Raw genomic sequence first — 22,215 nt, 5'->3', positions numbered from 1 at the left:
TAAACGGGGTGTCAATATGGGGCCTTGACGTACTCCTTTTCCTATTTGGAACCAGTCTGTTGTTCCATGTCCAGTTCTAACTGTTGCTTCCTGACCTGCATATAGGTTTCTCAAGAGGCAGGTCAGGTGGTCTGGTATTCCCATCTTTTTCAGAATTTTCCACAGTTTATTGTGATCCACATAGTCAAAAGCTTTGGCATAGTCAATAAAGCAGAAATAAGTGTTTTTTTCTGGAACTCTCTTGCTTTTATCATAACCCAGCAGATGTTGACAATTTGATCTCTGGTTCCTCTGCCTTTTCTAAAATCAGCTTGAACATCTGGAAGTTCACGGTTCACATATTGCTGAAGCCCAGTTTGGAGAATTTTGAGCATTACTTTACTAGCATGTGAGATGAGTCCAGCTGTGTGGAAGTTTGAGCATTTTTTGGCATTGCCTTTCTTTGAGATTGGGATGAAAACTGACCTTTTATAGTCCTGTGGCCACTGCTGAGGTTTCCAAATTTACTGGCATATTGAGTGCTGCACTTTCACAGCATCATCTTTCAGGATTTGAAATATCTCAACTGGAATTCCATCACCTCCACTAGCTTTGTTTGTAGTGATGCTTTCTAAGGCCCACTTGACTTCACATGCCAGGATTTCTGGCTCTAGGTGAGGGATCACACCATCGTGATTATCTGGGTAGTGAAGATCTCTTTTGTTTAGTTCTTCTGTTTATTCTTGCCACCTCTTCTTAAGATCTTCTGCTTCTGTTAGGTCCATACCATTTTTCTCCTTTATCGAGCCCATCTTTGCATGAACTGTTCCCTTGGTATCTCTAATTTTCTTGAAGAGATCTCTAGTCTTTCCCATTTGGTTGTTTTCCTCTATTTCTTTGCTTTGATCACTGAGGAAGGCTTTCTTATCTCTCCTTGCTATTCTTTGGAACTCTGCATTCAGATGCTTATATCCTTCCTTTTTTCCTTTGCTTTTCACTTCTCTTCTTTTCACAGCTATTTGTAAGGCCTCCCCAGACAGCCATTTTGCTTTTTTGTATTTCTTTTCCATGGGGATGGTCTTGATTCCTGTCTCCTGTACAATGTTATGAACCTCCATCCGTAGTTCATCAGGCACTCTGTCTATCAGTTCTAGTCCCTTAAATCTATTTCTCACTTCCACTGTATAATCATAAGGGATTTGATTTAGTTCATACCTGAGTGGTCTAGTGGTTTTCCCTCACTTTCTTCAATTTAAGTCTGAATTTGGCAATAAGGTGTTCATGGTCTGAGCCACAGTCTGCTCCCAGTCTTGTTTTTGTTGACTGTACAGAGCTTCTCCATCTTTGGCTGCAAAGAATATAATCAATCTGATTTCAGTGATAACAGCTGTAGACTATAATAATTATTTATTCTATTGGAAAGGCTGAGAATTGACAAGAAACTCTACTTCAGTTCCCTATTTATTCCTTCCTTTCACCACATATTTGTACAAAAAAAAAACTTTTTAATTATGTATTCATGTACTATATTAGCTTTTTAAATAGAAAAAAAGGAATAAATCTGATGATCTGAAGGTTTACCTCATGGTTTAAGATTATTGGTATGTATTCAAAATCATTACAACTGTTGTAGATACCTGATAGTTAATTAAATACCAGATAGGCAGCAATAGGAAAATTAAAAACCGTAAATGTCCCCACTCTCATGGAGAGTATAGTGTAATAAAATGAAATGTAACCACTGCTACCACATGCATGCTCAGTCATGTCCAATTCTTTGCGACCCTATAGATTGTAGCCCACCAGGCTCCTCTGTCCATGGAATTTTCCCGGCAAGGATACTGGAATGCATTGCCATTTCCTCCTCCAGGGGATCTTCCTGATGCAGGGATCAAACCTATGTCTCCTACATTAGCAGGCGGATTCATTACAACTGAGCTAGCTGGGAATCCTTGAAACATGTAACAAAAACAACAAATAAATAAGTTATGTTGTATGTTAAATGGTGATCAATTTTATAGGAAAAAATCATGTAAAGGGGTGAAATGGGGTTCAGGCTGCAATGTTAAATCAGATGGTTCGCATAAGTTTCACTAATAAGGTGATATTTGATGAAGTCAGGAACCTGAAATTAAATGTCTGAGAACTCTAAAACATACCACATAAACTACTGTGTTAGTTCTAAATCACTGACTTGACCTTATTGTCTTATTAAGCATATTAAACTCTCTAGAAGTTTAGTACAGAAAGGGAGATCTAGTTAACTGCTCATTCATTGAGATTTTCCTATATAATTTTGAAAGAGTTCTGGTTCTCAACCAGTATTGACATTTGGGCCAGATAATTATTTGGTGGGGATGGAGGAGGGGGCTGGGCATCCCTGGCCTCTACCATTAGATGCCAGTAGCACACACTCTTACCTCCTCAGTTTTGACAGTCATAAATATCTCCAGCTACTGCCAGCTGTCCTCTGGGCAGGAAAATTTCTCCCAGCTGAGAACCACTGGTCTTGGCTTAGGAAGTTTTCTCAGACTTTTGATAACTGAGAAAGTAACATTGGCCTAATTTAGAGTGAAGCCAGACTCATCCAACTATTACCAAAAGAGGATTTTTTTCAACATGTCATTTCATGAGGTGTTAGTGGATGCTTAGTTGATCAAATACATTACTGTAGTCTCCTCTTCCACTCCTGGGAATTATCAATAAACAATTTATTTAACAAGCACGTATACTGCCTTTACTTTGAATAACTTTACAAATACTACTTCATTAATATTATAACAGCCCTATAATATAAATATTATTATTATCTTAACTTTACAGATGAGTAAATTGAAGCACAGAAAGATTAAGGAAATTTTCCAGGGGCTAGCAAATCACAGAGCAGTATTGGAAACATAGAAAGTCAAGTTCTAGCATCTTTTACTCTTTGTCACTATGGTCTCAGCTATCTGTTTTAACTTGTAACTATGTTAATATTTATAATTAGCATTTTAAAGGTTCTGATATGGTTTTTTTGATAGATTTAACAAATAAAAATGAAAACAATATGCTCAGTAAAATTTAATTTCAGCTAAACAAATCATTATTTAGCATAAGGATGTCCCATAGAATGTTTGGCATACTTATTAATATAGTAAACAAATAATTTGTTCTTTATTTGAAATTCAAATTTCACTGGGCACCCTGTAACTTATCTGACAGCTCTTGCTTTAAAGAAAGCTGTTTAATAGTGTTCAAAGAAATTTTTTCAACAGTAGTTTGAGCAAGGAAAGTTTTTCTTATTGGGACACTTAATATCCTAGAGAAGTTCCATGGGACTTTATTCTAAGGACACTGGGAACACTTTTCAACTAGAGTCAATAGATTAGTTTGAGTACTTACTCCAGACTACAGTGATTTCTCATTCTTTGAACTCACAGGGGCACTTAATCTATGCCACATGATTTCACACATAACTTGTACACTTCTATAACTTGTTGAATTTTTCCCAAAATAATGTGTCAGCTTCTTAATGACAGGGACTGAGTATCATACTTCCTCCAAATCCTTCACTGAATATAATATTTATTATCAGCATACTATTTTATCTGAAAGATGATTTATTTCTAATTAATAATTTATAAAGGGAGTCTGTTTTACCAAATTGCTAATCTAAGCATCTAGAGCAATACAGGGCCATAATCGGTTTAAAAGTATTTTGCTTCCCTTTCTCAGGCTGGTGACCCTTCATTCCTTTGCTACTAACTTTCTGTTTTCATTTGTCAGCATTATTATTTTTTTTTTGATTCCCTAAAGAAATGTAACAATTTGGGGATCAAGTTTTTCTTTTCAAATTTGATGATGGCAACACTTGAGTCATTGTTTAACTCAAACCATGAACACTTCCTCATATTCATGCAGGTCAGATCATTTCACAACAGTTGGTCATTTTGTTGTTATTTTCCTCATTTTGGAAGAGGGAAGCAGGTGTCTTGCTTGTGCCAAATGTAATACTAGTGACACCAACAAAGAGAGTCCCCTGGGCAAGATCTATTTAGGGGAAAGCTCTCAAATAATGAAATTTAATTTATTTGTTAAAGAATGAAAACTGATGACCTGGTAGGTGGCTGCATTTTTTCACTGCTAAGTGATTCAGCTGTGTTCAGTTTATATTCCTGTACCACAATCCTCAAAGCCAAGAGGAAAGAAGAAACACTTAACCCCATGAAAAGTGGAAAAACACTAGAGTCAAGTAGAAAGTCTCCAGCATCCTTGACTTTAATTTTTAGAACGACTTTTCCATCCTGAGCATTTACCATATGTTTATATTTTTTCTATAAATTAAGCTTCTTGCCAACTTTTATATCTATTATCTGGGCCCTAAAAGTAAGATATTAAAATTAACAGCTTGTTCTCTAAATGGATTTCCAAGTGCTATTGCAAAGTATGGCAGGTTTAACCAACATGTTCAATAAAAGTAGTCTCCAATTTCCTTCAATAAATTCAGACATTGTTCACATCCTCAGCTAGATAGCAGTTGTTCTATCTTTATCTTTTAATTTATGCCATTGCATCATATGTTTTGCTAAATATTTTAATACATGTGTCTTGAACACTAGCCTTTTAAATAAAATTGCTCAATCAAAACACTTTCTCCCTGGATTAAAAAGAGATTCTCCAATTTCACTAACAGTATATATTTCTAGTACTTGGCATATTTAATTTCATTGGCAATTAGGATTTTCCAATCCGACCTAATAAATTCCTACATATAAGTGCATCTATTCAAACTCTGGGAAAAATGTAAGTGCTACTCAGATCATTCATTTTTATAGCCTGTGATTTAAATCAGAAAAAAAAATGATGAATGGTTTGACAGTTTTCACTTATATACACCTAAATATAATACACTTCAACTAGTTTTTGGCTATTATGGACCTTAACATGCAATATAACCTTGGTCAGGAAAAGCATGTTTGGTTTGCACAGAAACTTAATCATAAGAAGTCATAAATAGAATCCTTCTTCTTTATTGCCCTTTTCTAGGACTAGGAAATACATTGCTTGTGGGACAGATAGGATATGAACAATGGGCCAAATAGAGTCCAGGGTTATCTCGTCCATGTGAAAACTGCTGCTGAAAATCGATATGATCTCTGCTCTACTGTCATCTCAGTTCCCACCCTCTGTGTCCCATTTGTCTTTTAGTAGAAGCTTAGATCTGTGTGCTGTCTCTGTGTGTCTCTCTTGGGCCAGATTATCAAAATGAATCATTGCCTGCATACCCCTTATATTTATATTTATTTTCCTGGTGTTGACTAGGTCTGATGAAATATGATTCTTTTGCATTTGATCCTCACTGCAGCAAGTAGCACCTAATTCAGCTGTGTCTGTCTCTTAAAGAAGAGCAATACCATTTTGAAACTTTAATCTACTGTACAGCAACATTACAAACCATAGACCATGCAACCTGTCTTCATAGTCAATAGTAATTTTCCTTTCAGCCAATTTAATGGAATTTCATTAATCTCCAAATAGAAGATTTCTAGTGATTTTAACGTAGTTTTAATTTTGTTTTATGGATACTTAATTTACTGCTTCCCTTTTCAGATTTTTGTTAATAGAATACCCCTCCAATTCTGACCACTGAGGTTACATGTGTGTGTAGAGTAAGAAATGACAAATAATCCGTATTTTTAAGAACTCTGTCTTGATACAAAATATTTATTCAGGAGAAACATTATGTTATCTATGAATCATCAGGAAGTCAACATTCTAACTTTGTAGTGGTTCATCTTGTAAAAATAAATCTTCTACGAGGCTACATAAATTCATCTTGAAGATTTATAAACATCAGTATAAATATGTTGAAACTCTAGTTACTGTTAATATTGATAGATCATTGTGAAGTCATTCTATCTATCCACTTAATACATTCATATGCAGAAGACAAAATGCTAGCTAAATTAAGACTTTGATAAATAAAGCATAATATTGCTTCATTAGTTGTTGAGAAATAAGCCTTTTGAGATATTACAGCTGCTATATAAGACATATTTTATAAATTGGATTTTTAATGAGATACTTCCAATGTTCAAACCTTGTAGTTCAAATAGTTCACAGAATTTGTGTTCATTCTCTCTGGAATACTTTGCCTCTTTCAAAGCTACTACTGACAAAGAAGGAAGAAAGGAAGGAGGGAGAGAAGGAAGGAAGACAAGTTCTGTAAGAGGTTAGGGTTAATTTATAAGCAAGTTCTATAAAACACATGCATCAAGCATTTAGGTTCAAAATATTATTTGTTAGTTTTACTAAAAAATAATTCCTGGGAATATGTTCCTTTTTAAAAAAATGTTTATGTATTTTAATTGGAAGATAGTTATTTTAAAATATTGTGGTGGTTTTTGCCATACATTGACATGAATCAGCCACATATGTACCCCCATTCTGAACCCCTCTCTCACTTCCGTCCCCACCCCATCCCTTTGGGTTGTCTCAGTGCAACGGCTTTGAGTGCCCTGTTTCACACATAGAATTTGGACTGGTCATCTATTTCACATCTGGTAATATACAGGTTTCAATGCCATTCTCTCAAATCATCCCACCTTCGCCTTCTCCCACAGAGTCCAAAAGACTATTCTTTACATCTGTGTCTCTTTTGCTGTCTCACATATAGGGTCATCATGACCATCTTTCTAGATTCCATATATATATATGTTAATATACTGTATTGGTGTTTCTCTGGCTTACTTCACTCTGTATAATAGGCTCCAGTTTCATCCACCTCATTAGAACTGACTCAAATGCATTCTTTTTTATAGCTGAGTCACATTCCATTGTGTATATGTACAACTTTCTTATCCATTTGCCTGCCAATGGACATCTAGGTTGCCTCTATGTCCTAGCTATTGTAAGCAGTGCTTCGATTAACATTGGGGTACATGTGTCTCTTTCAATTCTGGTTTCCTTGGTATGTATGCCCAGCAGTGGGTTGCTGGAAGTTCTGTTTCCAGCTTTTTAAGGAATATCCACACTGTTCTCCATAGTGGCTGTAGCAGTTTACATTCTCACCAACACCAGCATTTTTTTTTAATAGCCTTTTTGATGGCAGCCATTCTGACTGGCATGAGATGGTACCTCATTGTGGTTTTGATTTGCACTTCTCTGATAATGAGTGACATTGGGCATCTTTTCTGTATGTCTTCTTCAGAGAAATGTCTGTTTAGTTTTTTAGCCCACTTTTTGTTTGGGTCGTTTCTTTTTCTGGTATTGAGCTGCTTGTATATTTTTGAGATTAATGTTCTGTCAGTTGCTTTATTTGCTATTATTTTCTCCCATTCTAAAAGCTGCCTTTTCACCTTGCTTATAGTTTCCTTCATTGTGCAAAAACTTTTAAGTTTAATTAGGTCCCATTTGTTTATTTTTGTTTTTATTTCCACTACTCTGGGAGGTCACAGAGGATCTTGCTGTGATTTATGTCAGAGAGTGTTCTGCCTATGTTTTCCTCTAAGAGTTTTATAGTTTCTGGTCTTACATTTAGAGATCTAATCCATTTTGATTTTATTTCTATGTATGGTGTTACAAAATATTCTACTTTCACTCTTTTACAGGTGGTTTACCAGTTTTCCCAGCACCACTTGTTAAAAGAGTTTGTCTTTCCTCCATTGTATATTTTTGCCTCCTTTGTGTTTGATAAGGTGTTCACAGGTGCATGGATTTATCTCTGGGCTTTCTATTTTGTTCCATTGATCTACATTTCTGTCTTTGCACCAGTGCTATAGATATGTTCCTTATAGTTTCCTGTGTGAAAATAAAATTCACATTTTATCCATATTATTGAATTCTTTAAAATAAATATTCAAATGCCCTGTAACATTTTGGATTCAAATAATGTAAAAATTTATTCTCTAAAATAATTGTTTGAATTTTTATCTCTATAGGCTTTAGAAAATCAGAAATTGTAAAGGTGATCTACATAAGAGTACTTCATTCAGATATAATGCTCTCCCATTAAGTAATCCCACAGAAGTTCCCCCAGTTGTATGCCACAGATTTCCACACAGGAAATCCCACAGCAAACCATGATGACTGAAATCAATGGGGTTCAAAACTCTGCACACTAAGGATACAGGCTGCTTGGGCAATTGAAAAATGAGGTCTATGACAAATCCGTATTTCTATCCTTACAAGGACCAGAACCAATAGGTAGAGTTTTGTTTTCAAACCATGTGAAAATTCTAGATTTCTAGTCTAGATTCAAGTGTAGTTTTTTTTTTAAATTTTTGAATAAGTCTCAATATATATAGGGTCACTGAAATTTTTTTATGACCAGAGATGTGCATATTTTCAAAGTTTGCATGTGCTCAGTTACTGAAATAAACTGGTGAATAGAATAATTTTGTTTGAGGTGCTGTGATTCAATTCACTGTACACTGCTATCAAAGCCATTTAAGAATATCAGACTTTGATTACTTTCCATGATTACCTCTGTAGCAGTTTGTTTTTATAGATGCCAAAAAAAATCTCCAATTCCTATTTGCAGAGAAAATTTTGCTATCTGGTTCACACATCTCATGCAAAAGATTTTCTACCAGAATTCAAGTAGATAATCAATTAGTTAGCTTCTCAAAGTAACAGGAGACTCCTTTTGTAATTAGATATATCTGTGCCAAACCTGGCACTAATACATTTTATTAGACAAAAATTCTATTTTTGTCTCTTCATATGAAGCTTTAAAGGAATCTCATTAAAGTCATGAGTGTGTAGAAGTTAATATACAAATAAAAGGAGAGAAAATATACACTTTGTGGCTTTACACCATAGGTTATTATTTTTTTCTTAAGAAATAGTCTTCAAAATGAGAGGTAACACTGGAAAACTGTCCAGGTCCTAAACTAGTGAATGATTAAACACAAAGTAATATATCCTTGAAATAGAAAACTTTTCAGCAATAAAAAGGAAAAAAAAAATCCACTGATACATGCCACAACATAGGTGAACCTCAAAAAATATATGCACCAGTACTTTGGCCACCTCATGCAAAGAGTTGACTCATTGGAAAAGACTCTGATGCTGGGAGGGATTGGGGGCAGGAGGAGAAGGGGACGACCAAGGATGAGATGGCTGGATGGCATCACGGACTCGATGGACATGAGTCTGAGTGAACTCCGGGAGATGATGATGGACAGGGAGGCCTGGCGTGCTGCGATTCATGGGGTCACAAAGAGTCGGACATGACTGAGCGACTGAACTGAACTGAAGCAAAAGACAGACAAAAATACCACTTGCTGTACGATTCTATTTATGTAAACACCTAGTAAAGGCAATCCTATAGAGACAAAAATTAGTAGTTGTCAGGGGCTTGAAGTGGAAAAGATTAATATAAATGGGCATAAGGATTATTTTGGGGGTGAATGAGGTATTCTGAAATAGAGTTTGGGTAATGGTTGTACAATGTAAAAAATAGTGATGCATACATTGAAACAGGTGAATTTTATTATATGTAAATTATACTCCAATAAATGTGTTAAAACATGGAGATAGATGGATATAGACATAGATATATAGACACATTTAAAGAGAAAAATATAAAGCAATTTATGTTTTACGAAAAAATGATTGGATTATTTAATTTATAGATAGTAATGAAGATATCTTGTTTGTTTTTAAAAACTTTATGCCTGTTAGCAGTAAATGTGGCTTCATTTTCACAGATTCTTTACTGAAGTATTTATTCTTGAGAAATTAGAGTCAGGTGGAAAATAGGTATGGCTTCCAATTATGAGTTTTCCATCAGTTAGCTTTAAAAACAAAATCTTTATAGATGCTATTAGAGGTGAAGGAAACAGTGAAAATTTTGAGCTATTAGTTTATGAACCTTCTGATATTAGTTTTGTTTTTTTGCAGAAAAGGTACCTGTTCAAATTCCAATGATGAAGTTACCCTTGGACAAGATCCAACTGACTCCTGGGCAGGCACTCCCTCCTGGATTTCCTGGACCATTCATTTTTGCTGATAGTCTGTCCTCTGTGGAGACTCTGTTGACCAACATTCAGGTCAACAATATTTCTATAAACAAAATAAATGTAATATAAGACATTAGCACCTACACCAATTATTTCACATTTGAGAAATTAAAACAGATAAGATGAACTGTATGTCATTTGCTGTACTTTGACAGGGTTTACTGAAAGTGGCTTTGGATAATGCTCACATTCAAGAGAAGCAGATTCAACAAGAAAAAAAGGAACTGCGACTGGAGCTCTATAGAGAGAGAGAAATTAGAGAAAACCTTGAAAGACAACTGGCAGTTGAGCTTCAAAGCAGAAGTAAGTTTAACAAGCTCACTATAACTGAAAAAGTTACCATTGTGTTGGAAATATTTTCAGTAGTAATAGAAATATTCTCAGATATATCCTGGAACTGCTGAAAAGGGCACAATCATGATAAAATTAAATCCCATACCCACCAGGTGGATGACCCACAAACTGGAGAACAATAATACCAAAGAAGTTCTCCCAATGTTGTGAAGATTCTGAATCCCATGTCAGGATTACCAGCCTGAGGATCTATAAAGGAACTGAGAATCCACAGGGAATCCAGCCTTGCAGGCCAGAGGGATTTGATTATAGGACTTCCACAGGACTGGCAGTAAAAGAAACTCTAGTCTTGGGGAGCACAAACAAAATCTTACACATACCAAGACACAGAGGAAAGGAGCAGTGAGCCCACAGGTTGTTCAGTCACTGTCATGTTCAACTCTTTACAACCCCATGAAATGCAACACACCATGCTTCCCTGTCCCTTACCATCTCCTGGAGTTTGCCCAAGTTCATGTCCATTGAATCAGTGATGCCATCTAACCATCTCATCCTTTACTGCCCTCTTCTCCTCCTGCCTTCAATCTTTCCCAGTATCAGGGTCTTTTCCAATGAGTCGACTCTTTCCCTCAGGTGGCCAAATTATTGGAGATTCAGCATCAGTCCTTCCAAAGAGTATTCAGGGTTGATTTCCTTTAAGATTGACTGGTTTGATCTCCTTGCTTTACAAGGGACTCTCAAAAGTCTTCTCCAGCACCACAGTTTGAAAACATAAACTATTTGGCATTCTTCCTTCTTTATTGTCCAGCTCTCACATCTGTACATGACTACTGGAAAGACCATAGACATGACTATATGGATCTCTGTTGGCAAAGTGAAACACTGTCTAGGTTTTTCATAGCTTTCCTGCCAAGAAGCAATCGTCTTCTAATTTCATGTCCCCAGTCAACATCCCCAGTGATTTTAGAGCCCAAGAAGAGGAAAATGTCACTGCTTCCACCTTTTCACCTTCTATTTGCCATGAAGTGATGGGACTGGATCCCATGATCTTAATTTTTTTAATATTGAGTTTTAAGCCAGGTTTTTCACTCTTCTCCTTCACCCTCATCAGGAAGCTCTTTAGTTCCTCTTCACTTTCTGCCATTAGAATGGTATCATCAGCATATTTGTGGTTGTTGATGTTTCTCCCAACAATCTTGATTCCAGCTTGAAGCTCATCTAGTCTGGCATTTTGCATGATGTGCTCTGCATATAAGTTAAGCAAACAGCGTGACAGTAAACAGCCTTGTCATACTCCTTTCTCAATCCTGAATCAGTCATTTGTTCCATGCAGTGTTCTAACTGTTGCTTCTTGGCCTGCATACAGGTTTCTCAGGAGACAGGTAAGATTGTCTGGTGTTTCCATCTCTTTAAGAGTTTTCCAGTTTGTTATGATCCACATAGTCAGAACCCACAGGAGATTGAACAAAATCTACCTGCTAGTGTTGAAGGGTCTCCTGTGAAGGCGTGAGTTCACAGGGGCTCACCACAGGGGTGGGGGCACTGGCAGCATCAGACCAGGAATGTCCCCCTTGTCTTAAAACACTTATGGAGTTTACTATTAACCCTAGATATGGAACTCATAGACCCCAAGGCTGGCTCGTCTCAGGCCAGACAATTAACAGTGAGGGAATGCAACTCCATCCATCAGCAAGTAACTGGTTTAAAGCTTTACTGAGCAAGGCCTTGCCCACCAGAACAAGACCTAGTTTTTCCCATCGTCAGTCCCTCCCAGAAGGAAGCTTGCACAAGCATCTTAGCCTCATCCATCAGAGGGCAGACAGAAGAAGCAAAAAGAAGCACAGTTTCACAGTGGCTAAAACAAAAACCATATTATAGAAAGTAATTATGATGAAAAAGCAGAAAGTTATGTCCCAGGTGAAGTGACAAGAAAAAAAAAAAAACAGAAAAACAACTAAAAGAAGTGGAAATAGGCAACCTTTTAGAAAAAAAGAATTTAGAGTAATGATAGTGAAGATGAGCCAAGATCTCAGGCAAACAATGCAGAAGATGCAAAAAATGTTCACCAAAAACCTAGAAGAACTAAAAAGAAACATAAATGAATAATACACCAGAAGGAATTAACAGAATAACTGAAGCAGAAGAACTGATAAATAACCTGGAAGAGAGAATTGTGGAAATCATTGCTGCAGAACAGAATATAGGAAAAAGAATGGAAAATGAAGATAGCCTAAGAGACCTCTGGGACAATATTAAATGCACCAACACTCACAATACAGGGGTCCCAGAGGGAGAAGAGAGAGAGAGAAAGGACCTGAGAAAATATTTGAAGATATAATAGCTGAAAAATTCTCTCACATGGGAAAGGAAATAATCAACCAAAGAAACCCAAGGAAGAACACATTAAGACACATAGTAATCAAACTGACAAAAATTATAGACAAAGTTAAAATATTAAAAGCAACAAGTGAAAAATGACAAATAACATACAAGGAAACTCCCTTCAGGCTATCAGCTGATTTATCAACAGAAATTCTACAAGCCAGAAGGGAATGGCAGAATATACTTAAAGTGATGAAAGGGAAGAAACTGCAACCAAAAATACTCTACCCAGCAAGACTTTTATTCAGATTTGATGAAGAAATCAAAAGCTTTCCAGATAAGCAAAAGTTATGAGAATTCAGCACCACCAAACCAGCTTTACAACAAATGCTAAAGGAATTTCTCTAGGCAGAAAACACCAGAGAAGGAAAAGACCTACAGAAAAATAAATCCAAAACAATTAAGAAAATTGTAATAAGTTCATATAATTACCTAGGAAAATTACCCTAAATGTAAATGGTTAAATTTACCGACCAGAAGACATAGACTGGCTGGGTGGATGAAACCATGTGCATGTATGCACTTCCACTTGTTGACACCCAAGATTGTATGTGATTATTTATATTGTTGTTAATCATGTTCCCATTATGGCTTGCAATTTTAATTAAGTTTTATTTTTTGTCTAGCTATTGATTGTAAAAACTGATAAACATCTTTCACTATTAAAAAAAATTCCTTATGTATGAAATGCTTACTCTTTGGCAAGAAAAGCACTAGATTCTGAAGGTAGAAGATAAATAACACTCAGTTCCTATCCTTGAAAGATTTACATTTCAAAGGACTAGCACAACCAATCAATTAATTTTAAGACAAAGTGGCAAGAGCAATGATGTATTTATATATGTTTATATATAGAGAGGATAGTTAGTTCAACTTGGTGCTCTGGGGATTTGATGGTTGAGGAAGGCTTTCTGATGCTGCCACTTGAATCTGAGTCTTGAAGAATCAGTAAGCCAAGAAAGAAAGGGCATGAAAGTACCTGAGCGATTTGTTCATTCTGCACCAATGATCATGGCTACACAGTCCATGGACTTCTCCAGGCCGGAATACTGGAGTGCTAGCCGTTCCCTTCCCCAGATCTTCCCAGCACAGGGATTGAATCCAAGTCTCCCAAATTGCAGATGAATTATTCTCCAACTGAGCCACCAAAGAAGCCCAAGCATGGAGGCAAGAAGCCTCAAACATGGGGAACTATATGTATTTTTTTTTAATTATTGTGGCTTTGACTTTTATAAAGTAAATATTGAGAGATGATGCAGAAAGTCGAGGCTAAATTATAAAGGAGATGTTTAATCATGGAAAATATTACCTTGGATTTTGACTTGTAGGTTATGGGAAGTATTAAAAGATAAACAGGGGAATAATCTGGTCTGATTTTAATTAGATAGAACACTCCAGTGTTGGGAATAGATTAGAAGGGGACTTAGAGTAAGGTTAGAAACAAGGAAGCTATATAAAAGGAGATTGCCCTCATCTAGACAGTGGTGAAGAGGACTGAAATAGAGTAGCATATGCATACAAAAGAGAGAAAATGAAGAACTACTGCCGGGGTCCAGCCCCTGCAGGATCCAGGGGAACCTGAAGGAAAAACGGCATCAGCGGATGATTTAGAGAGAGAGATAAGGAAAGAATATTGTAGATAAGAAAATAGAGGAGAGAAAGAGGCTGATATTCCTTGGTTTACATAGAAAGCCAATAAAACTTTGAGACAAGAAGTTTGCCCTGTTCACGGAGGCCACAGGTGCCTTTCTGGTCTCCCGAGGGAGTGGAGACGCAGAACGCCTTCCCGTTCAGGTCTTAGAAACCTGGGCAGATAAGTGAACGCAGGGAGCCTCTATGCTCCAAGGGATCAGTCTGAAAAAGATAGTAAGAGAGAAAAAAAAAAAAAGAGAAAAAAGAAAAACACAGGGTGACCAATCTTCTTCAAGCAAGGCCCATTGTTTTTATTTTTAAAAGGGTCTTTTATACCTTTACTTGTACATAGAGGGAAATGAAAGATGCAAAGTCATACAGACTCAGCCCAAACATTATATCTGTTTTGTCTTTATCGAAACCAGGATTTTTCTGCAAACCTTTTCCATAAACAATATTGTGTACATTATCTTCTGGCCTTGGAGGCCTGTGAACATTTTATGACCCTCTTTGATAAAGGCTTTTCAACCAGAAAACTTATTTTCCCTTGAAATGTTTTTTCTTATATTTCTAATCTATGTCAGCCTCAAAAAGTATTAAACAGAGTTACATTCTCACGAAGCAAAGGTGCAGTGAGTTACAAGAAAGAACCAATTAGCTCAAAAGTCTGATGTGGTTAATTTCAAGGCTACACTTGTTTTTCTTACTTTCCACCTATGTTAACTAATGCACTCCCAGGTGCACAGTGGATAAGAGATATGGGAACTTAGCAACAAGCATTGGCCCAATAATGAAATCCTACATTAGCACTACTCTAATAACTTTTAACTCTTTGAAAGGCTCTATGTTTTAGGCTTTCTGTGCCTCTCACAGTTGGGAGGATGTAAATAATCATATGCGTAGCTGCAAGGGTCTGGATATACCTGCCAAGCAAGCTATAATGCTAACAGAGGGGGTTTGATTTGAAATATTTCTCTCATGTTCAGGAGACTTATTAGCTATAGCCCTAAGTTAATTTTTTCCAGAAAAAGTGGTCAGGAATAGCCCCCTGTTAATGTCAGAGGAGTTGGTGAAAGTCATGAAATAGTAAAACAGACAGATTCTGGCTTTGGGGGTAGATGCTCGAGAAAGCCTAGGGAGCCCGTTGAGTTCTGAAGCCTTGCTTAACAGTTCTCTTCCACACGACCTTGTCATGGGTGGGATCTCCCGTGGTGGCTCCCGGCAAACTACTATTCAGAAATAGAAATAACTTTCCAACAATGGATAGACATTTGATAATCTGCAGACATGGATAATGAGACTAGCTTGTATCAAAATCGAAGAAAATTCAAAATTTTACTTTAACCAATAATTTCCACCTCTTCCTTATAGTTTCCATAAAATACTACACAGCAGCAAGTAGTTATTGTGTTTTTAGCTTCTTTCCTTTCTTTGCTTAATCTTCTATAGAATGATCACAAAGGAAACGTTAAGTAAGAGTTAGAGTATGAAGGAGAGGCATAAAAGGGAGAGAAAATTTACAACCCACATGCTGCTGCTGCTGCTGCTGCTAAGTCGCTTCAGTCGTGTCCAACTCTGTGCGACCCCATAGAAGGAAGCCCACCAGGCTCCCCCGTCCCTCGGATTCTCCAGGCAAGAACACTGGAGTGGGTTTCCATTTCCTTCTGCAATGCATGAAAGTGAAAAGTGAAAGTGAAGTCGCTCAGTCGTGTGTGACTCTTTGCGACCTCATGGATTGCAGCCTACCAGGCTCCTCCGTCCATGGAATTTTCCAGGCAAGAGTACTGGAGTGGGGTGCCAATGCCTTCTCCCACAGTGATTTTACAGCCCCATAAGAAGAAAACCTGTCACTGCTTCCACTTTTCCCCTTCTATTTGCCATGAAGTGGTGAGGTCAGATGCCATGATCATAGTTTTTTGACTGTTGAGTTTCAAGCCAGCTTTCACTCTCCTCTTTGATCCTCATCAAGAGGCTCCTTAGCTCCTCTTCACTTTTTGACATTAGGGTGGTGTTATCTGCATATCTGAAGCAGTTGAAATTTCTCCTGACAATCTTCATTCCAGCTTGTGGTTCATCCAGCTGGTATTTCACATGATGTACTCTGCTTATAAGTTAAATAAGCAAGGTGACTAATCTTCTACCATGAAAGAGTAGAGGGCAATTATGAATTATTATGATTAAGAGTCATAAAAGCACATTTCTTTTATAGGAAAATTATTTATACTAAAGTAACAAATAATTATGGGCTTCCCTGGTGGCTCAGTGATAAAGAACCCACCTGCAATGCAGAAGACATGGGTTTGATCCCTGGATCAGGAAGATACCCTGGAGGAGGAAATAACAACCCACTCCAGTATTCTTGTCTAGAAAATCCCATGGACAGAGGAGACTGTCAGGTTGCAGTCCATGGGGTCTCAAAAGAATCAGACATGACAGTGATTAAACAACAACAAAAACCAAATAATTATATGTTTAATATACTAACACTCACAAATTGATTTATGAAAAACTACATACATTAAAATTGGCATCTAACTTTTAGGGATCTACCCATACTGATTTCTGTTTACTCCTTATAGACTCTTCAGGTCAATCTTTGTAATTTATACCACATCTATCTTCTTTTAAAAATTCCTAGACATAGTAGATGTAATATTGTACAATTATAATAGTAAAATCTTTTTTATGTTTATCCTTATTTATCAGCCTTTTATTAAAAATGGAACAAAAGCCATACATTCTCAGTGTCTTTATTTTCAAGATTTTCATCTTATTACCTTAGTCCTCTAAAATAAGCACACATTTAGATGAGTAACTGACTCTTTTCAAATTGTGAAGGTCATTTATATGAAAAGACATTGAAATGTGAGATAAAGCAATTGAAATTTAAATTAGCATCATATTCAGTTTACTGTGATTGAAATATTTTGAATGTATATATTTTAACTTTTTAAATATCATATAATTTATAATTTTGCTTAATGTTCCTTGAATAATTTTCTATTGCCATGATATTAATGTCTTAATTTTTAAAAACTGATTTTGGAAGAATGTGAAGGTCGATTTGCTTAGAATCCTGTTAGAGTCCTGCTGTGTACCAATATAATTACTAAAGTTCACTAATTCTATTTGAGAAATTATCACAGATTTCAAGGTTTCAGAGTATAGTAACAATTACACATTAGGGCAGTTAAAGTTTCTTGTTAGGATATAAAGCCTTGAGAGTTGAGTCATAATTGTAACTCTTCATTTCCTTTACTGTTTATGAAAAATGCTATTGTGCTTTTATAGATTGCTTAATAAAATGATTGCTGAATACTATTCTCTTTAAAATGTGTAGATAGGTTGAAATATAAATATATGGAGGAATGCAGAGTCTGATGATATGTGCATATACTTAAAAAGATAGATATTTTCCCTTAAAAGTAGTAATATCTCAGAGAAATAGACCCTGGACATTGTAAGTTTAAAAAAAAAATACCATGTTTGAAACTCAATAAATATTTTCAGGATTTTTTTTCTATTTTTAAGTATGTATAGGAATAACCTGATAAATAATAAGAATACTTTTCTTAACAAGTTTATAAAATATTTCATGTTATCACTAAATTCATGTAGTCAAAGTAGAAAACAGTTTTCCAGTACTACCACCAACATTGTATAAATGCATGTGTACTATAGAGCTTACTTACTGGAGATATGAAAGCAATAACAAATCAGTTATATGATTGAATACTCTTTGGTTGGGTCTAATGATAACTGGAATAAAAAGAAGCTAATCATACATTTATATATCTACCTGAATCTGTGTCTATTTTTTTCATCAAAACTGGCAACTTGATTTCAATGACCAAGTCTTTGAAAACTACTTCCCTTTCCATATTTTAGCTACCATGCAAAAGCGCCTAAAGAAGGAGAAAAAAGCAAAGAAAAAACTACAAGAAGCCTTGGAATTTGAATCAAAGTGCAGGGAGCAAGTGGAGCAAGCACTTAAGCAAGCCACTACTAGTGACAGTGGACTAAGGATGTTGAAAGGTAATGTGTGAATTGGAACTTCACAGTCAGGGTACACAAAGGGGATGGGCTGAGGGAGGGAGATGGAGTGAGAGAGACTTTGTCCAGGAACAATTAATACATCAGGGCTTCCTAAGTGGCTCAAATGGGAAAGAGAACTGGGTTCAATCACTGGGTTTGATCACTGGGTTGAGAAGATCCCCTGAAGGAAGGCATGGCAATCCACTCCAATATTCTTGCCTGGAGAATCTCCATGGAAAGGGGATCCTGGAGGGCTACAGTCCATGGGGTCACAAAGAATTGGACATTAATGAGTGACTAAGCACACAATTAATACATCAGTTTGAAGCCAGGTGTTTTAGGTCATTAATTAAATCTGTCAAAATAATCCCTGTTCTGGGAGATATAAATATAATAGCTTAGGAATAACAGGAAATCCTCCTGGTTTCTGCAGAAGTAATATTGATAACTTCCCTAAACTTAAAATGCATTTTATCTTCATTCATGTTAAAATATGCTAATATTTGTTTTAATGTTTCATTTATTTTAATGAACTTTAGAAGGCTGGTTCCTTTAATGCAGATTGTATCAGTGATGAGGGCTTCAAGAGTGCCTGGTTGAAAAAGAATGTTCTAAATAAATTACTGGAGCTCCTGTGAGAAAAGGTGCTTCTCATGAAATATCTTAATTCCAAATTTTTCTGATTCTGTTTTAAATTATGAAAGTCTACAACATAATTTTATCTCATAGGCTATTCAAGTTCTTCTTTCATAGTGTATTAACAGCCAGTATATTTGACTGATATGTGTATATAATAAGGATAAGCCTAAGAATTTTATACATGTATGTACACATATTCCATACATGATATGACACAAGCATGAACTGTTTCTTCAAGTGCCATATACTAAGAATGAATAGAATTCCATACAAATGTCCAATCATATTTTTACCTCCTAAAAATTCAATTCCCTTTTTGCGGTCACTATCTTAAATCATTGTCATCACAATCAATAGGAATACAGAACTATATTATTAGCTCATGACAGCCATGCCTCATTGAGACACAGAAGAGAGAGGATAAATAATAATACATCAATATCTCATACTGTGGAACATCTTAGACAATGGCAACCAGAAATGGAGCAAATGTTCAGTACACTCATTATATGAAGCTCTGAAGATGTAATTCTGAGGACCCTTGAGTTTTTTTATATATTTGAAATCCACCCATATGTGAATTCCACTGTAGCTCCAGTGTTCTCTGTTATAAAGGAAAAGCGTCTGTCTTTACAGCGTGTGGGTAACTTGTATTCAAATCATTTCTTTCTCACATTAATCCTTGATAACATTGGATGATACATAGGCCTCTGTTATCATATTACCCAAGGATGTCTGAGTAATTTATATACAGAAATGGACATATTAAACTGTGTTTCATGAATATGAATAACTTTTAGATAATATTTAAAATTGAAAATAAGAAACCCATCTCCTTGTTTCTTCTCCTCAAGTTTTTTTTGTTTATTTGTTTTAAACAATTCATGTATCTCTTGGCCCCAAGAGCCAGTACTAAATAAAGACCAGAAATCATAGTTTGTGTTTTAGTGTTCATGTACATTTCCCATAGAGATAATCATCATCTATCACATTTCACAAATGGAAAATATACATAAGAATGGGGTAATTATATTAACTTTTTCCTTATTCCATAGTCAGGGCATATTACCTGATAGTCTGAGGAGGTTTTATGGATAGATTATTTTCCTGAGATTTATCTCTAGAGAGTAAAATGAATAAAGAAGTATTTACTATATACCTGGAAATATATGCCCAATTGTAGAATTTAGCTAAGGTTTATAATCCTCCTTCTTACTGTTATAGGGAAGGGGACCCCTTCCAGGGTACAAGAGTGAGCTCTTGCCTAACACTTGGCAATGGACTGTCCAAGGAGGCACAAGTTACTTTATTGGGAACGGGCCCCCTTGGTGGAAAGCAGGAGGGTAAGGGAACACAGGAGAACTGCTTTGCCATGTGGCTCACAGTCTTGGATTTTATGATAGTTAGATTAGTTTCCAAGTTGTCTCTGCCCAATCAGTGGCATGCACATCACTCAGGAAAGATAGATAGATTCCAGTGAGAAGGATTCTAGGAGGTTGGTAGGATATATGGACTGGTATTTCCTCTCTCCTTTTGACCTTTCCCGAATTCTTCCAGTTGGTAGTAGCTTGTTAGTTCTGCATTCCTTACCAGGACCACTTTTTGTAAGATAACTCATGCATGTGGTTACTATAGTGCCTGGCCAGGCCGGGAAGTTTCAGTCAGTGGTTCTCTAAACACTACTATTAAAAATATATTGATAAATAAAAAAATCAAAATGCCACTCAAAGTCTCATGTTTACTATAGGACCAAGATCCTGGCCAGCTGAGAATTTTTACTCAAATGGAGTGAGGAAAAATAGAATATACCTTAATCTTGAGTGTCACTTCTTTCAGATACTGTGATTCCAGATATTGAAATAGAAAACACTGGAACTCCACATGATAGTACTGCTATGCAAGGTACAGTAAATAGCGTACTTGTTTCTACAACTGCTTAATATGTGATCCCAGAGGGTTGGATGGGGATGAGCTCCTTTGTTGATACTTTTCATATAAGTAATGTAAATAAATAAGTTAAACTTTTCTTACTTCATGATAGGGTAGAAGTCTATAATGTTTATTGAGACTATGTATTTAGTGACTAATAATTTTACATATACAATGTGAGCAATTTCTTGTATGTTTACTTGTTAAAAGAATGTATATAAGTTAGGCATATTCTAAAAATACAAAACGTGAATATAATTTACCTTTTTAAAAGTGTACAATAATACAGTTTTTAAATCTTGCTACTTTACTGTTTTTAAGACACTGGTACAATAATCATAACCTATCGATATTTGCAAAGTATTCTAGGCAACATTTTTATCAATGTTTAAGTTCTGATGCCAAATTTAGATATTTTAGAAACTGATTAAATATGAAAATAAGAGCAGGACTTGTAATTCATAATTTGTAGGATTCCCATAACTGCTTAGATACTTTAAAATATTTAAAAGTATTTAGTACTAAGAAAATAGACAAAACAAATTAATATAGAGTCTCATTGGAGTGCAAACACGACTAAAAATAAAAATTGAATTTGACCACTGGAGTTTTTCTGTGTCTTTCTAATGCATTTTTCTAGCCCTCTGTATGAAGATTACATTTATTTTCATATTCATGTCTCACTCTAATAAAAAAAAAAAAAAAAAGAACAGTTACCTAACTGTCAAAAAGGAAACAACCATAGAAATGTTGCCTTTTGGAGGTTTAACTAATCAGTGCCTTTCCATGGTGTAATGTCTGGATCAATATAAAGACAACAGAACCAGATATGACCAAAAGATCCATGTGGGTTTGTCTGTGGATCACCATTTTATGTGGCAGTTTCAGAAAATTTAGAAATCCTCACTTATGAAGTTTTGCGCATCATCTTTGCAAATTCAGGAGTGTCAAAGTTCATGCATCTTCTGGGAATGCCTGATTCTGCTGCAGCTGGATAGACTTAACTAATGTATTAACTTTACTAGGTGTGGAAACATGCATGTGTAGCTCATAAAACTTTTGCTTTGTCTTATGCCTCTTTAGCTTACCTACTTTCTTCTCTCAACTTAAAGGCTGTGTCTGTGTGAACAAAGCCAATCTGAATGAGACTCAGTGTTTATCCAATCAATTTGCCACTGTGAAATTTATAAATAACTCCCCTCTAGTTGTGGGCTACCACTATTTAAGGTTGCCACAACAGGTCCAAGGTAGGACTGAGCAAGTCTGAAGCATATGATCCCTTGTGAATCTGTAAAACACAAATATACACTGAGTATTT

General features: G+C 35.9%; 1 protein-coding gene across 1 annotated transcript in view; it reads left to right on the top strand.

The window, feature by feature from the left end:
• DACH2 (dachshund family transcription factor 2) overlaps positions 1-21,895 on the top strand; it is an 816,985-nt gene extending 795,090 nt beyond the window's left edge. Inside the window, exons 9-13 of the mRNA XM_040265310.1 lie at positions 9,868-10,016; positions 10,142-10,289; positions 18,183-18,329; positions 20,805-20,870; positions 21,780-21,895. Of these exons, the coding sequence (XP_040121244.1) occupies positions 9,868-10,016; positions 10,142-10,289; positions 18,183-18,329; positions 20,805-20,870; positions 21,780-21,895 (626 nt within the window). The remainder of the gene's footprint in view (positions 1-9,867; positions 10,017-10,141; positions 10,290-18,182; positions 18,330-20,804; positions 20,871-21,779) is intronic.
• Positions 21,896-22,215: the final 320 nt, after the last annotated feature.

The sequence above is a fragment of the Oryx dammah genome, unplaced genomic scaffold (assembly GCF_014754425.2).
Source record: "Oryx dammah isolate SB20612 unplaced genomic scaffold, SCBI_Odam_1.1 HiC_scaffold_23, whole genome shotgun sequence".
Classification (NCBI taxonomy): Eukaryota; Metazoa; Chordata; class Mammalia; order Artiodactyla; family Bovidae; genus Oryx; species Oryx dammah.
The sequence above is the reverse complement of the archived record's forward strand: the minus strand, read 5'-3'. Positions and strand labels throughout refer to the sequence as shown.